The sequence below is a fragment of the Magnolia sinica genome, chromosome 3, assembly GCF_029962835.1.
Source record: "Magnolia sinica isolate HGM2019 chromosome 3, MsV1, whole genome shotgun sequence".
NCBI classification, from domain to species: domain Eukaryota; kingdom Viridiplantae; phylum Streptophyta; class Magnoliopsida; order Magnoliales; family Magnoliaceae; genus Magnolia; species Magnolia sinica.
In genome coordinates this window covers 89,398,490-89,414,747 of record NC_080575.1, presented here as the reverse complement: position 1 = coordinate 89,414,747, position 16,258 = coordinate 89,398,490, and the positions used below count along the sequence as shown (strand labels likewise).

General features: G+C 42.3%; 1 protein-coding gene across 3 annotated transcripts in view; it reads left to right on the top strand.

Annotated features, from left to right (window-relative positions):
• The first annotated feature begins 1,602 nt into the window (after positions 1 to 1,602).
• Positions 1,603 to 16,258, top strand: part of LOC131240186 (uncharacterized) — a 44,620-nt gene continuing 29,964 nt past the window's right edge. For all 3 annotated transcript variants that reach the window (XM_058238291.1, XM_058238290.1, XM_058238293.1), the window contains exons 1-2: positions 1,603 to 1,756; positions 1,882 to 2,045. In XM_058238291.1, the coding sequence (XP_058094274.1) occupies positions 1,923 to 2,045 (123 nt within the window). In that variant the 5' untranslated portion in view covers positions 1,603 to 1,756; positions 1,882 to 1,922. The remainder of the gene's footprint in view (positions 1,757 to 1,881; positions 2,046 to 16,258) is intronic.

The following is a 16,258-nucleotide window of genomic DNA, read 5'->3' as shown; positions in this document are numbered from 1 at the left end:
ATGACAGTTGTGCCTACGGAGTTTACTTAGTACTATCAGTTTACTGAGTTACATAGTACTCAATCCGCTTCAAAAAAAACAGAACAAAGAAAGAAGGGAAATAGTGTGCAAAAAGATGCCCACGTACACGCACCGCACACGTGAAGCCTTATAACTGATATTGACCGTTCACCAGGTGGGACCCACCGTGGAAGCAATCTGACCGATGGGGCTATTTTGACTGAGAATTTGAGCCTTCTTTTCTCAACCATCCATCAAGACCACTGTTCTTCTGGTGGGTCCCACTGAATGACGGATCACCCGACCTTCTGATTAGAATACGAAAGACTTGAAGATACATCAGCAGTCCAAATTCAACGAAAAAATAACCTACAGAGTTAGATTAGTTCCATATGGGGAAATCTCCCAAGATCTTCCTAATCCCCAAAGGAACCCATCAGATCAACCGTCCACGTCAATGAATAGGACCCACGTGCAAGCGATCCCGCCCCGGTTCTTCAATTCCAGGACGGTCAGAGTGGTTGGCGTCCCACCTCGGGAGTTCCTGTCATCCAAAGCACTGCAGAGCCCACTGCAATCCATGTGTGAAATCCACTCCGTTCATCAATTTCACCGTCTCATGTTAGCGTAGAAGCCCAAAAATGATGCAGATCCAAGGCTAAAGTGCGCTACCTCAAAGGAAATTGATGGAAATGCCTGCCATTGAAACCTACCTGGGGCCCGCTGTGATGTTTATATGCTATCTAACCCGTTCATAAGATAATTCCCACCACAACTAAGGGAAAACACAAATATCTACATAATCCAGAACTTCTTTAAGCCTAAGAAGGTATCAACGGTGGACATTCAATCTCTAGCGTTTCTTCGGTCGTGGTCGCGTTGAGGCTTGCATCTGCATTGAATTTAGGCTCTCATCTTATTATAAGCTGGAAAAGACAGATGGACAGAGTGGATTTCATACGGTCATCCAGGTGGGCCCCACATGAGGACCATGGGACATAGTGGTGACCTGATTCTGTGGGCCCACTGTGATGAATGTGTCAACACGCCGTTCATCCGATTTGCCGCATCATTTTAGGTCATGAGCTAGAAAATGAGGCAGATGCAAAGCTCAAGTGGACCACATTTATAGGAAATAGATGGGATTGAATGCCCACCGTTGAAAGCTGGGGCTAAAGAAGTCTTGGATCAACCTTATGAACAGGTTCGATCCCGAATAAACACCATGGTGGCCCAGGAAGGTTTCAATGGTGGGTTTCGCTATTCCAACTTTTTCTTGTGGTGTGGTCCATTTGAGCTTTGGATCCTTCTCAATTTGGGGCTCATGCCATGAAATGTGCTGGAAAAACGGATGGACGGCGTGGATGAAACGCATACATCACGGTGGGCCCCACATAGTCGGGTCATCGGGGGATGTCCGCTTTAACATGTGTTCCAGGAAAAACTCGCGCCTCTCCTGTCGAGGCCAGGACGCCGTACATCCGTGCCTTGTCCACACGTGTCCCACGTGCACACACGAGCACAGGGCATGCGTACTGCGCACCGTGCGAACTGTAATAACACCAGCACAAAATCATAAATAAGATGAGAGAGAAAGGCCTGACTCGAACATCTTCCAGATTTTCATTTCTTCCCCAGCACAAAACACTCCACAATAATTAAAAAAAGATCATTTGAATAAAAAGCCGTTTTTTCATTCATCGTCAATGGCGACGCAGATCTTCAAGCCCCCTCTTCAAATCTCTCCCATTTCCAGGTAAGATCGTTTCCGTCCGACGAATCTTTTTGAATCTAGCATCAGATTCGATCCCAACCGTCGATCATCGCTCGAGTTCAGTCAGTAATTCAGTATTTGGATCGATTGATTGAATCCTGTTTCAGAAAGTGAGAGAGAGAGGGAGAGAGAGAGAAACGGATTGCTCATGTCTTTCGACGGTGATGATAAGCTATGTGTCTGTGGGCGGGCTGCTTCGGTGAATCTGAACCTCGTCAGTTCGATCGTTCGCGATATCCGGGAGCCTTGTCTTCATCAGTCGCCTACGAGGGTCAGTGGAAGTACTAGAAAATTCTGTTCTATTTGCATTTGAGATTTGGTATTCTGTGGCGTTTCTGTTCTGCGATTGAATCTGATGCGTTCAGGTTGGAGTTTTCGAAATTGGATTTCGATCTTAATTTCTATGAGAAAATAATGGGTCTTGTTTTTAGATGAATTTGAGTAACTTTGCATTCAGTTATAAGAGATCCTCAGTTTTTGTGTTTATTACATCGAGGGATTTTTTGGGTAGTTTCTTACATGTTGGGTACTGTTTGGATGTACCCCAAATCACAATTTAGTTGAAGATTGACAGTGAAATGGATCATCCTCCATCTCACCTCGTGCGTTTGAGGCATTTGAAGACAGAAACCTCACTAGATGGGCATTTGTTTTTCGGCCTTTTCCATCATGATTCAGTATTAATTTTGTTCGTATCCTACTTGAATGTAATGGATACTAGTTATTGAAGGAAAGCATTCTGCTCTCTCGGGTACATCTTGGACATCCAAACACACCTAGCATTATAATAGGATCATTTTTTTTTTCCAAAATGATAGAAATGGGGTTGGGGCATGTGGATGGATTTATTGCTGGTCGGATTGCCGGTAATGGAATAGAGATTATGGAAAAAAGAACAGGTTTGATGTTCAGAATAGAGTTAATTGAATTGGGTAACAGTTCATTGCAAACCAATTTTCCATTTTCCATGAATCAAGCAAATTGAAATGAAGATTCCTTTCTCCTGAATTCTTCTAAGTTTGTGTGTTGGTTTGGAACCTCTGGATCCTTAAATCTGCTGAAAGTCGCTAGTTAACTTGGGCCCTGCATTATTTAAGTTCACTGGATCGATTGAAAATAGGGCTCATGAAGGCTTCAACATGGTAGCTGTTATGAGATTTAAATCAGGTCAGTGGACTAAATCATCAGATTCATGAACTAAACTGATTGGATTTGCGAAAGTAGCAAATTGATGACCCAAAATGAATAAACTGATTCATCACGTAAAAAAAGGAAGGAAAAGGAAAGAAAAAAGAAGAAGAGAGAATGAACTAATTGCAAACTGGACTCCCCTCCCCCCCCCCCAAAAAAAAGAAAAAAAAGAAAAAAAAAAAGAAGCGGATTCACCCAGAAATTTATGAACTATAAACTTAACTGTGAACTGCTACTGAGTAGAAAATCCCAACAATCTCATGGACTTTGTCCAAAAATGTGGCTATTCTCCTTGCTGTTGGCCCCTCCAATTTAACAAACTTAGGTGACACATGCAGGATGCTTCTAAGCCATGCATCTTGCGTGGAAACCCCACATTTGACATACTCGTTAATGCTGGACTCCAGTGGATTTTGAGGTCTGCCAGGTCCCATTGGATAGAGATCTCAGGATCAATGCATCAGCTGGTTGATCTAATTAGGTTTTTACACAACCATACTTCCTCTTTCATTCGTTGGTTGAAAATCTTTTCCTACAATGATAGATAGAGGGATTTAGGATCCCTAGTGCATGAAATGTGTATAAATACCAACCATGTGCGAATTTTGGGCTTGGATACCTCGACTATGTAACCTATGCATGAATTGAAGACCCTATGTGCAAAAAATTAAGGAAATCTAATCAGGTTTGACTCTTTTGCAAATTTATGGATTGAAAAGGTTTTGGACGAATTATACACCCCCAAAATACACATGCTTTTGTGTAATAAGGCGACACATGGTTTATAGAGGTTTGGACTTTTTGGTACTTTTTTAGCTTATTTTTTGAAAGATGAAATGAACTTTATTAAGGCAAAAGCCAGAAATAGAAAACAAGAAAGAAAAGAAAACTATACGATATCTCAAACCCGACCCACAATAGAAACAAAACTACCCACTCAAAGAAACGGAACACCCAAAACCCTTACATTGATCTTAATGACACCCATTTTGAAATACAAAACAAGACTCAACTAAGGATAATCGAGGTAGGATGCTTTTCATTTATAAAAGTCTGGTTATTTTGCTCTAACCATATTGTCCATAGAAAAGCCAGCATCACAATCCTCCATCTGTGTTTGCCCAAAGAACCCATGCTTTCCCCTTGCCAGGCCCTGAACAAGTGTTCTATCGTACTTGGCATAGCTCAACAAATTGACATCTCACTAAAAATATTGGACCACACTATCCTAGTGGAAACACAGTGAATAAACAGATGATCCACCGTCTCCTTTGCCTCCAAGCAAAGAATTCACACTTTAGGCAACACCATATTGTTGTTGATGTCTTAAATATGTCACTAACAGGGGTCTGTTGATGCCATTGAGCAGATGTCGATTCTATTGACAGATGCTTGATCCCATCGAGAAAATCCAAAAAATCCATGTTGATTGCTGGAACGTTTTAGTGTTGCTACTCGATGGCATCGAAGGAGTTCGATGCCATCAACAGATCCTCAATGGGGTGTCGATGCCATCGAAGGTCCCATCGAAGATGCGCACAAAATTGCGTAAGTGCGTAAGTTGTTTCCTATTCAGGTTGTAAGACTATATATATCAAGTGTAATCGGGTTTTGGGAGATAGAGAGGTGCATTAGGGCTTTTTAATTCATTCCTAAGAGTTCAGGGGCATAGCTAGGGCTTGTGAAAAGAGATTTGAGGCCTGTTCGAATCAGTAAGCTACTATCTCTTGTAATTTCTGCTTTTATAGTGCATTACTCGTCGCTTTGTGCTGTGGTTTTTTCCTGTAAGGCTCTTTTCATGTAAAATTCAGATTGTTCTTGTTTGGACTTGGTTGTGCGATTGCATGTACTTTGCTTGATTCGTCTCTGAGTGTTTCCACAGTTTCGAACAAGTAGTATCAGAGATAGCGTTGGGAAGCATATCGAATCTAAAAGTAAGGATCAATGACATATAACATGAGGTTCGATGTAGACAAATATTCTGGTAAATTTTTTTTTGAACTATGGAAAATTAAGATGAACGGTATCCTAGTTCAACAAGGATTAGACAAAGCTCTCCTTGAAAAGCGACCGGAATCTATAATAGAAGAAGAATGGAGGAAGATGGATAAGAAAGCTAGAACCTCTATCAAATTATGCTTAACGGATGAGATCCTTTATAATATCGTGAGAGAGAAAACTGCAGCAAGTAAATGGGCGAAATTAGAGAATATCTATGTGAAGAAATCTCTTGAGAATCGCTTGTACTAGAAGCTATAATTGTTCAATTTGAAGATGGCAGAAGGGGTTGATGTTGAGGCCCACATTAGTAACTTCAATAGGTTGATTTGCAAATTTTTGGATGTGGAAGAGGCGATGAAAGATGAGGATTAGGCATGTATACTGCTGAATTATCTCCCAGCTTCGTATGAGTTATTCAAGGACTCTTTGTGCATCGGTAGAATGACCATTAGTGTTGAGACCGTTATCTCAGCTCTTCAGTCGAAAGCGATGAGAAAGAAAAACGATGACGTAAGTGCTTCTATAGATGCATTGGTTACGAGGGGAAGAAATTCTGAGCGAGATAGTGGATCTTCGTAATCGAGGTCTAAATTCAATAGCAAGGGCAAAGGCAAGTTGAAGTGCTAGAATTGTGGCATGTCAGGCACATGAAGAAGAATTGTTAAAATCTTAAGTTGAGAAAGGAGAGATCAGAGGGTTCTTCCATAGAGGCCAACACTGTGGAATCTGATGTAAGTACGAGTGGTTGTGATATGTTGTCAGTTTCCAAGGTCGGATACTTATACGATGAATGTAACAATGAGTGGATTTTGGATACGGGGGCTTCGAACCACATGACCCCTCATTGGAGTTGGTTCACCAATTATAGTGAGTGCAATGGTGGCCAGGTGTTTATGGACAATGATAATGCCTGTAAAGTGGTAGGCGTTGGATCGGCGCACATTAAGATGTTTGATGACATGGAGCGTATCTTGACCGAAGTGAGACATGTTCTTGATTTGAGGAAGAGTCCGATATCTCTAGGAGCACTCGAGGCACTTGGATGCAAATTCACCGGGTTTGTCTTGTCCTTAAATTTTAAAAGGGGCACTCATAGTCATGAAGGCACAGAGGAATGAAAACCTTTACAGGTTGATTGGAAGTACTTCATCTAGTGGAGCTGCAACGTCTGTAGCAAATTCCATGTCTACATATATGTGGCATGCGCACTTGGGCCACATGAGCAAGTTGGGCATGAAGGTATTGTCTGACCGTTGTTTAATTCTATTTTTTAAAAGTATCGATTTTAGTATATGCGAGCACTGTATATATGGTAAATAGTCAAGGTTGTCTTTTAAATCTGAGAAACACGTTTGTAAGTGGGTTATAGATTATGTGCATTCTGATGTATGGGGGTCGTCGCCCGTGGTTTTTGGTCGAGGGTCGTCATAGTTTGTCACGTTCATTGACGACTATTTTAGAAAAGTGTGGGTTTATTTTATGAAAAATAAATCCGATGTTTTCACCAACTTCAAATAGTAGAAGGCGATGATGGAAAAACAGTCAGGGCGAAAGGTGAAAGTGTTGAGGATATATAATGATGGGAAATTCACTTTTGGGGAATTCAATCGGTATTGTAAAGATGAAGGGATCGTGAGGCACAACACAATGCGCCATACTCCAGAGCAGAACGGTGTGGCTGAGTAGTCAAGGTGGATGCATCAGATTCTCTTGGAGAGGGCTTGATGCATGATCAGTAATGCTGGGTTGGGCAAGGAAATGTGGACTAACACTATTAACACAACTTGTTACTTGGAGAATCGGTCCCGTTCTACGGCTATTGATTGTAAAATTTTAAAAGAAGTATGGAGTGGTCAGCAGGTAGACTACTTAGGGCTCCGAGTATTTGGTCGTGAGGCTTACTCTCATGTACCGTCAGTTGAGAGAGATAAGCTGGACCAAAGGGCTAAAAAGTACGTCTTTGTCAGCTATGGTAATGGTGTGAAGGGGTATAGGTTATACGACCGGATCACACAAAATCATCCTTAGTCGCAACGTCAAATTCGACGAAGAATCTTTGTTCTGTAAGGATAAGCACAAGGAAGCCGAAAAGTTGGTTGTGGACATTCAGTTGGATAGATGAGACACAGGCTGATATTAAGACGCAGACACAGGTACAAGAGCAAGTGAAGCAACCACGTGTGAGCGGGATCTTAGGTTATAGGTAAGACACATGGATGTCTCAAATGTCGCATTTGCCTTCATTACAGATGAGGGGGATCCGTCTACTTTTCAAGAGGCTTTCGATGAGCCAGATGCCGAAAAGTGGAAAGTAATGATAAATGAAGGGATGAACTCATTGTACAAGAATGAGACATGAGAGCTGGTGGAGCTTCCCATCGGCCGTAAAGCAATTAGGTGCAAGTAGATATTCAAGAAGAAACATGATAGGTACAATGTAATGTTGGTAGCGAAAGAATATGCTTAGAGAAAATGTGTGGACTTCACTGAGATATTCGCCCCGGTAGTAAAGCAAGTATCTATTAGATTCGTATTGGCGCTGGTTGCCTAATACAATCTTGAGCTGGAAGCTTGGAACAGATGGATGTGAAGACTGCCTTCCTGCAAGGGGAATTAGAAGAGAAGATTTACATGAAGCAACCAGAAAGTTTCGAAATACAAGGAGCATAGAACAATGTTTGTAGGTTGAAGATGTTGTTGTACGACCTGAAATAGTCGCATAGGCAGTGGTGATTCTTTTATGATGAGTTAGAGGTTTACCATGAGTGAGTATGATCATTGTGTCTATTACAAGACACTGAGTGATGAGAAGTTCATTATCTTGGTATTGTATGTTAATGACGTGCTTATCGCTAGTCATATCATGTTTGAGATCGACATACTGAAGACTTAATTATCAGGGACATTCATGATAAAAGATCTGGAGGTTGCAAAGAAAGTTCTCGGCATTAACATACAAAGGGACAAGAAGATGAGCAGGTTATGGTTATATTAGGTTGAATATTTTGAGAAGGTATGGATGAAGTATGAGATGGACAAGACAAAGCTGGTCGGCATTCCCCACGCGACACATTTTAAGCTATCTTCCGAATAATGTCATAAAACAGATGAAGAAAAACATGTTATGTCTTGTGTGCCTTATTCGAGTGTAGTTGGCTGCTTGATGTATGCCATGGTCAGTACAAGACCAAATATTTCACATGCAGTAAGTGTTGTTAACAAATACATGTCTAACCTTGCCAAACAACACTGGGAGGCAGTGAAATGGCTAGTTCGATATATTTGAGGTACGTAGGACTACGTTTTAACATTTAAAAAATTAGGAGACAAGTTAGTAGGCTATGTGAATTTAGATTATGCGGGCGGTGTGGATAATAAAAGGTCGACTTCCAGTTACTCATTTGTGTTAGCGGGTGGAGCGATCAGTTGGATGTCGAAGCTTCAGTCTGTGGTAGCTCTTTTCACAACCAAAGCTGAGTATATGACGATGACAGAAGCATTCAAGGAAGGTATTTGATTGTGGGGGATGATAAATTAGTTGGACCTTTAGCAGGAGGCTATGCCAATCAATTGTGACGGGGAAAGAGCGATCAATTTGGCTAAGAATTCTGTTTATCACTTACGTACTAAACATATTGATGTGCGTCATCATTTTATCCGACATGTGCTTGAGGAATGAGGCATGACTTAAGAGAAGATTCACACAAGCGTGAATCCGGCTGACATGCTTATGAAGGTGGTTCCCACAAAGAAGTTTAAGTTTTGTGCAACTTCTTTGGGCTTGGTGTAGGCGTAAATGGAAGACAGTGTGCAAGAGAAGCGATGTTGGAGTTATGATGGAAGGCAAAATTAGAGATGGTTATTGATAATGAGCTATGATGAATGAAGATTGAAGACATGGTGGAGATTATTGTTGATGTCTTAAATCTGTCAGTAACAAGGGTTTGTCAATGCTATCGACAGACCATTCGATGCCATTGAGCAGATGTCGATGCCATCGACAGCTACTTGATCCCATCAAGAAAATCCAGAAAATCCACGTTGGTTGCTAGAACATTTTAGTGTTGCTACTTGATGGCATCGAAGGAGTTCGATGCCGTCGACAGATCCTCGATGGGGTGTCGATGCCATTGAAGGTCCCATCGAAGATGCACTTAAAATTGCGTAAGTTGTTTCCTATTCTGGTTGTAACACTCTCTCTCTCTCTCTCTCTCTATATATATATATATATATATATATATATCAAGTGTAAATCGGGTTTTGTGAGATAGAGAGATGTATTAGGGCTTTCTAATTCGTTCCTAAGGGTTCAAGGGCATAGGTAGGGATTGTGAAAAGAGATTCGTGGCTTGTTCGAATCAGTAAGCTACCATTTCTTTTAATTTCTGCTTTCATAGTGCCATTACTCATCGCTTTGTGCTGTGGTTTTTTCCCACAAGTGTTTTTCCATGTAAAATTAAGATTGTTCTTATTTGGACTTGATTGTGTGATTGCGTGTACTTTGCTTGATTCGTCTTTGAGTGTTTCTGCGGTTTCCAACACATTGTGTTTGCGAAGGCTATCGATTGCCAATATCTTGTTTTTCTTAACTAACCAAGCAAACACTGCCACTTTTGGAGTGGCTCCATAAGATCAATTGAAAGTAGTTTGTGTAGAGGCTGGAAGCTTCTCGTTAAGAGAAAGACATTGATACAATGACTTCACCGGAAACTTGTTGGACTTATCGAACCTCCAAGCCAAAGAGTCGTTTTTGGCTTGAGCTAGCTCTACATCCTGCAAAAGAGAACAAATGTACCAAATCATCGAATTTGGCATCACTCAAATTCCTATAGCATGGAGGGACCCAAACCCCCTCTAATATGACATACAACTGGCCATTGGAATATTATTGATATGGCATAAAATGGCGAGGTTTGAAAAGGAGGTCTGAAGTGAAGAGTCTTCACACCAAACATCCTCCTAGAATCTCACTCTAGATTGATTATCTTCCACCTGAAATCTTATCCCCTCCCTCACCATAGGGGCCACATTTGCTACCCTTTCCAAATAAAAGAGGCACAATAAACAGATGACTCTTTGGTTCAACCCAAAAGAGTGGGACCATACTTAGCAACTATGATCTTCCTCCACAAGGGGTGATCTTCCACCCCGAATCTCCAAACCCATTTACCTAGAAGGGATGTGTTGACATGGCCTAGATTGCAAAGTCCAACTCCCCTTCAGCGAACGACCAACAGACCTCTCTGCCCAATTGAGCAGATGGAATTTACCATTAGCTGACCCACCTTCCCATACTTAGAGTGACGATTTGATAAGAGATAATCTATCCCCAAGGGATAGTAACATGCTTTTCCACGAATTGAGTTTACTCTTCATGCGTATGATAACTTTGTCCCAATGATGCTTCGGGGACTTCCCTAAACAAAGGGGAAGTCCCAAATAGGAAGAAAGAAATGAACTAGTTTGGCATTAAGATATTTGGGCTAAGGCCGATAGGGTTTCTTGGGAATTATGGATTCCTAGAATTTTTGTTTTTGACAAATTCACTTTCAACCTGGTAATGAACTTGAACTAGCCCATTATAAGCCTCAAATTAGCCATTATAGAGGTGTCAGCTTCATAAAACAAGATAGTATCATTGAAAAATTGGAGATGAATTATCAGATGTAGAAATTTTTTAACAGAAAAGTCTTTGAATAAACCAGCGGATTGACCTTTACATAGCAGTCTACTTAAAGCTTTTGAAATAATAACAAATAGAAAGGGGAGAAAGAGGGGCTCCTAAGTGCTAGTGCTGTATACGAGTCGAGCTTGGCACAACTCTGCTCGGCTTGGCTAGTAGCTAACCCCAGCTCGAACTCAACTCGGCTCAGTCCTCGAGCCTGTCTTGCTATCTCGGCTCAGTTCGGTTAGCAGCTCAGGCCAGTTCGAGCCGAGTTCAAGCCTGTTCGACATTTTCTCAAACCGGTAGAATGCATCTTCAATTTCTCACAATATGTAAAACAGTAACAATATTTCACAGGTATTTCATCAAACACCTAGAGAGTAGCATCAAAATCAAACACCCGGGCGAGCAGCTTTAAAATCAAACACCTAGGCAAGCAACATCAAAATCAAACAACCGACATATCCATTCCTTCCTCACCAACACTTCGTTGAGTCATTTCATCGAACACTCGGCAAGCAGCATTCATATCAAAATAACCGAGTCACCGAGCTGATTCGATTCGAGTCGGTTCGAGTTGAGGTTTGATTCGAGTCGAGTCAAGCTCGGGCAAGCTTGAACTCGGCTCGAAATTTTTTCGAGCTCCAAAAACTAGCTCGACTCGGTCTGAATCCAATTTCGAGCTGAGGCGAGCTTTTCAGAGTTGAATCGAGCGAGCTAACCGAGCTAACTTGACTCGTGTATAACTCTACTTAGCGCAAACCATGAGCAGACTTAAAAAAGCCAAATGAAGAGCCATTTAACAACACCAAATACTTAACTAAGGAGATACAACAAGAAATCCATTTTCTCTAAACAATGCGAAAACCCATTTTGCCTAGTAAGTAGTAATACCAATCGACATGATCATATGCTTTTTCCGTGTCAAGTATGCACATGACACCACTCGATCCTCCTTTAAAATAGGAATCGATGCACTCATGAGCAATTAGAACACTACCCAAGATTTGCCGACCTGAGACAAAAGCACTCTGATAAGGCGAGATCACCGTGGACAACACACCTCGCAAGTCGCAACCTTTGGCTGAGAATTTTTGACAAGATCTTATAAGGACTACGACTACCTACTAAACTAATGGGCCTAAAGTTCTTCAGCTCATCAACACCTTGCATTTTTGGAATAAGAGCAAAAAATGTACACCCTAATTTAGGGGCTAGCTTTGTCGAGGCAGCGATGCCCACCAGAAAAGCCAACAGATCCGAACTGATCAAATCCCAAAAAGATTGGAAAACAGAGATTGGGAGCCCATCAGGGATCCCTACCCAAATCCCAAACTGCCTCCTTAAGCTCCTCAATTGTAAAAGGCTCTTCCAGCCTCTTAGCCTCCACAGGAGAGAGAGAGAGAGAGACTCGAAAGCCAAATCATCAACATTGGGTCTAACGTACCCATCATTTGAAAATAACTTAGAATAAAAACTGATCATAGCATCACAAATTTCGTCCTTACTCGCGATTTTGAACCATCAACCAAAAGAGAAGAAATACAATTGGCCGAGCACTAGTGATGACGTCAAAGAATTAGGTATTTTTATCTCCCTTAGGCCTCAACCAACTACACAACCCTCGAACGTTGATGCAATTTGACTTCCAACTCTTTTACCCTAGCAACATAATTGGAAAGTAACTTCACTCTGAGGTTTGATTTAGAATTGGATGGAACACTGCTTTGCTCCCTAAGGTCCAGGGTCTGGATGGTCTGGATTTTGATAAGCATGGACTCCATTTCACCTTCTCACCTCTCGCCTCTAGGAATTGCTCCTCCTTCAACAACTTCAACTTCTTGTAGAGAACAAAACCTACATTGCCTGAGACCACAAAAGACTTCCACCATTCGGCTACTAGCTCGTGAAACCCTTCAACCTCTAGCCAAGCTATCTCAAATCTGAAGGGGGCAAGGCCCCCAATTTAGCTTGTTGACTTCCAGCAAAATGGGGCAATGATCCGAGATAGGCCTCGGAAGCCGTTGTTTGCACAAAAATGGGAAACAATGCACCCCACCCGAGAGACATAAAAGACCTATCTAGAAGTGACATGGCAAGGGAAGTTTGACCATTAGACCACAAATATTTGATTCCACCCATAGGAAGATCGACCAACTGATGTTTATGGACCCATTCGGGGAACCCCCGCATACTGTTGGACACTTTGGACGCATTAAGCATCTCATTATGGAAGCAAACCACATTAAAGTCGCCTCCTAAACACCATGGGAGGTGCCATTAGTCGTAAATAGACAAGAGCTCCTCCTAAAATTGAGAACGGGGGGGGGGGGGGGGGGAGGAACACCAAAGTGCAGGATTCTAACACATTATAATCCCACCCGAAGCCCCAATAGAGTCCAAAGCAAACCAATTGACACTTTTACTCCAAATTGACTCAACTAAACTCCTAGACATTGACTGAATTTTGACTCTTGAAAAACACTAATAATTGCCTTTGATCGCTTGCAAACATCTTTAACAAGAATGCGTTTCTGGGGCCATCATAACCCACAAACATTCCAAGATAGATTCTTCATTGAGTAACCAAATTCGTCCCTCTTCCCCTTCTGGCTCCTGGAGGAAGGGCTTCTCTCTCCTTCTACCCTGACTCCTAGGTTCGTCAACTCCCTGCACCTTCTAGTAAAAGAAAGAGAACGGTTGAGACTGCCCAAATGTAATACGTGAATCCCCTTTTCCCCCATCATCTTAAATAAGGCCATGCAATTTTTTCTTTTTGTTTTCAAACACTACCTCAAGAAGGCAACCCACATGACAAAGCTCATCCCTCACCCATCTTTTGCCCCTCACAGTATCAATCGACGTCTTTAAGCTTTTCTCCAGAGAGAGCCGAGGAATCAATCAAACTGGCAAAGGGACGATCCGTCTCTTCTCCTCGAGTAGCTTGAAGGGGAGACACCACAAGAGCCTCTTCCGAGAGAATGGGAATGACGACCCCAGTAGATAAGTCAAAGCCGCTACTTGTAGTAGGAGTAGAGAATGGAACAACAACTAAAGGCCCCATACGCTTAGAAATGAAAGGTAGACCTTCTAATGCAATCCCCCCAAGACATGCATCCAATAGACTTGGATTAGGCGACGCAATTGTAGGTGTTAAAAAATACTCATGATGAGAAGCAACAGAAGGACAATTTCCTCCCCTGACTGGTTTTCTTCAAGAATAGGAAAAGGACCCAAGTAAGAAGAAGGAACAACTAACGTTGGAGAGAGAGCAAAATCAAAGCCTTTAGGAGTCAGGACCAAATCTGGAGACCCACCCATCTCAACAACAGATGGGGAGGGCCATGTGTCAACGAGAGGATCAACGATGGGAGCCTAGTCAGACCCACCCATCTCACAGTATCAATCGATGTCTTTAAACTTTTCTCCAGAGAGAGCCGAGGAATCAATCAAACTGGCAAAGGGACAATCCGTCTCTTCTCCTCGAGTAGCTTGAAGGGGAGACACCACAAGAGCCTCTTCCGAGAGAATGGGAATGATGACCCCAGTAGATAAGTCAAAGACGCTACTCGTAATAGGAGTAGAGAATGGAACAAAAACTAAAGGCCCCATAGGCTTAGAAATGAAAGGTAGACCTTCTAATGCAATCCCCCCAAGACATGCATCCAATAGACTTGGATTAGGCGACGCAACTGTAGGTGTTAAAAAATACTCATGATGAGAAGCACCAGAAGGACAATTTCCTCCCCTGACTGGTTTTCTTCAAGAATAGGAAAAAGGACCCAAGTAAGAAGAAGGAACTACTAACGTTGGAGAGAGCAAAATCAAAGCCTTCAGGAGTCAGGACCAAATCTGGAGACCCACCCATCTCAACAACAGATGGGGAGGGCCATGTGTCAATGAGAGGATCAACGATGGGAGCCCAGTCAGACTCAACCGTTCGATGGATATCAATGGTAGTAATATATTTTTTTTGATGATATATGACGAATCCTCTTTTTGTGAACCTTTTTCTTGTAATGACGTATGGAAATTAATTATTGAGGGTGATTGCTCATAAATATTTTCTCGATCTATGTTACCATATGAAACACACGTCACAGAGAGAAACTCATATCCCAAAGGCTTTTGAAAGTTATTCTCTTGAGGACACATGTCCCCTCCTTTATTAGAGATTTGAAAAATGGACAGGGATTGGTAGGGAGACTTAAAAGTAGGATTTGATGATGGAACAGGGGAGAATACCCTTTTGACACCTGTCGTATGCATTAAGCCATTGTCAGCCAGAGAGGATGGCTCAACATCATCATCTCTCAAAAGCAATTCTATCAATTGGACTTTAACTCCCTTCGTAGAGAGTTTATCTCAACCATCTAACCATATGGACCCCACCCCTGATTCTCTTCCTTCTTGAACTACACCAGGAGAAGCCATTGCAGACCTTGGTGGAGACAACTGTCTTTACCCCGTCACATGAGTGCAGGATGAGGAGGCATGAAATGCATCTATCGCATGTGGCACTACCTGGAGACATGTTACCACCCTCAAACCTTTCGATCCCAGTGCTCTGCCGGAGCAGGGATGCGGTGCAACTTCTTCTCCAGACGGCCTCCCCTCCTCTCCTAGTAGCTCCTCCGACCAACCTTCTCTTATGGTGGAAGAGATGACGCTCCCAAGTTTGACTAGGGGATTTTCATGTCGAATTTTTATATTGAAATAGTCTCCCCCCACCATCATTGTGATAAAGTCAGGAAAGGGCTTAAAAATTTTCTAGTGGATACATTTCCTAGCCTATCGAAGGTATTCTCACTTAATAGTTACCTCATCTATCAAATGAAATTCATCCAGACAAGACCCAATCGCCAAAAGAACCTCCTCAGTCTAGAACAAGGTATTCAAAATCGGCTATGAAACGGCCATAACAGCCATTACGTAACGGTAATGGTCATAACCGTTACATGTTACAGGGTCGAAACGGCCGTAACTTAAAAACAAGTCGTAACGGCCGTTACAGAAAAACAGGCCGTAATCGTCCTATAACGGCCCTGTAATGGACCGTAACGATCCTGTAACAGTTTTTTCAAAAAACAAAAAAGGGCTGTAACGGCCGTTACGGCCCCCGTAACAGCCGTTACTGCCTGTATCATAATGGTAACGGTGGTGGCCGTTATGGCCACCGTTACCGTTTTGGAACACCTTGGTCCAGAGTTCCAATGGGAGAAGGTGGACCTAGATATCCGTCTTCCCAAACACGGACCATTCATCCCATCTGGTGAGAGACGAGACTGGTCCATTGCAATGGATCTGTCTTGCAAAGACAACTCTCTCCACATTCTCAGAAGGACGCAAAGACATCTAAAAGATTGAATTGTCGATAGGTCAAATGTGGAAATCCTGGACCCTAAGATCACATCTCGAACACTACTGAAAAGTAAGGTCAAACAAATTGAACTAGAACATGGATTAGCAACAAGGCTGCACCTGCACTAGAGGCTGGAAATGGTCTTATCTAGGATGCTAGGATGATTCGACACTATGAACCTGAGACCGAGATAGGCTTTGCATGACAAACACCGACTGCCTTAGGGGAAGAAGATGGACATACCTTTGGAGGGATATGAATGGAA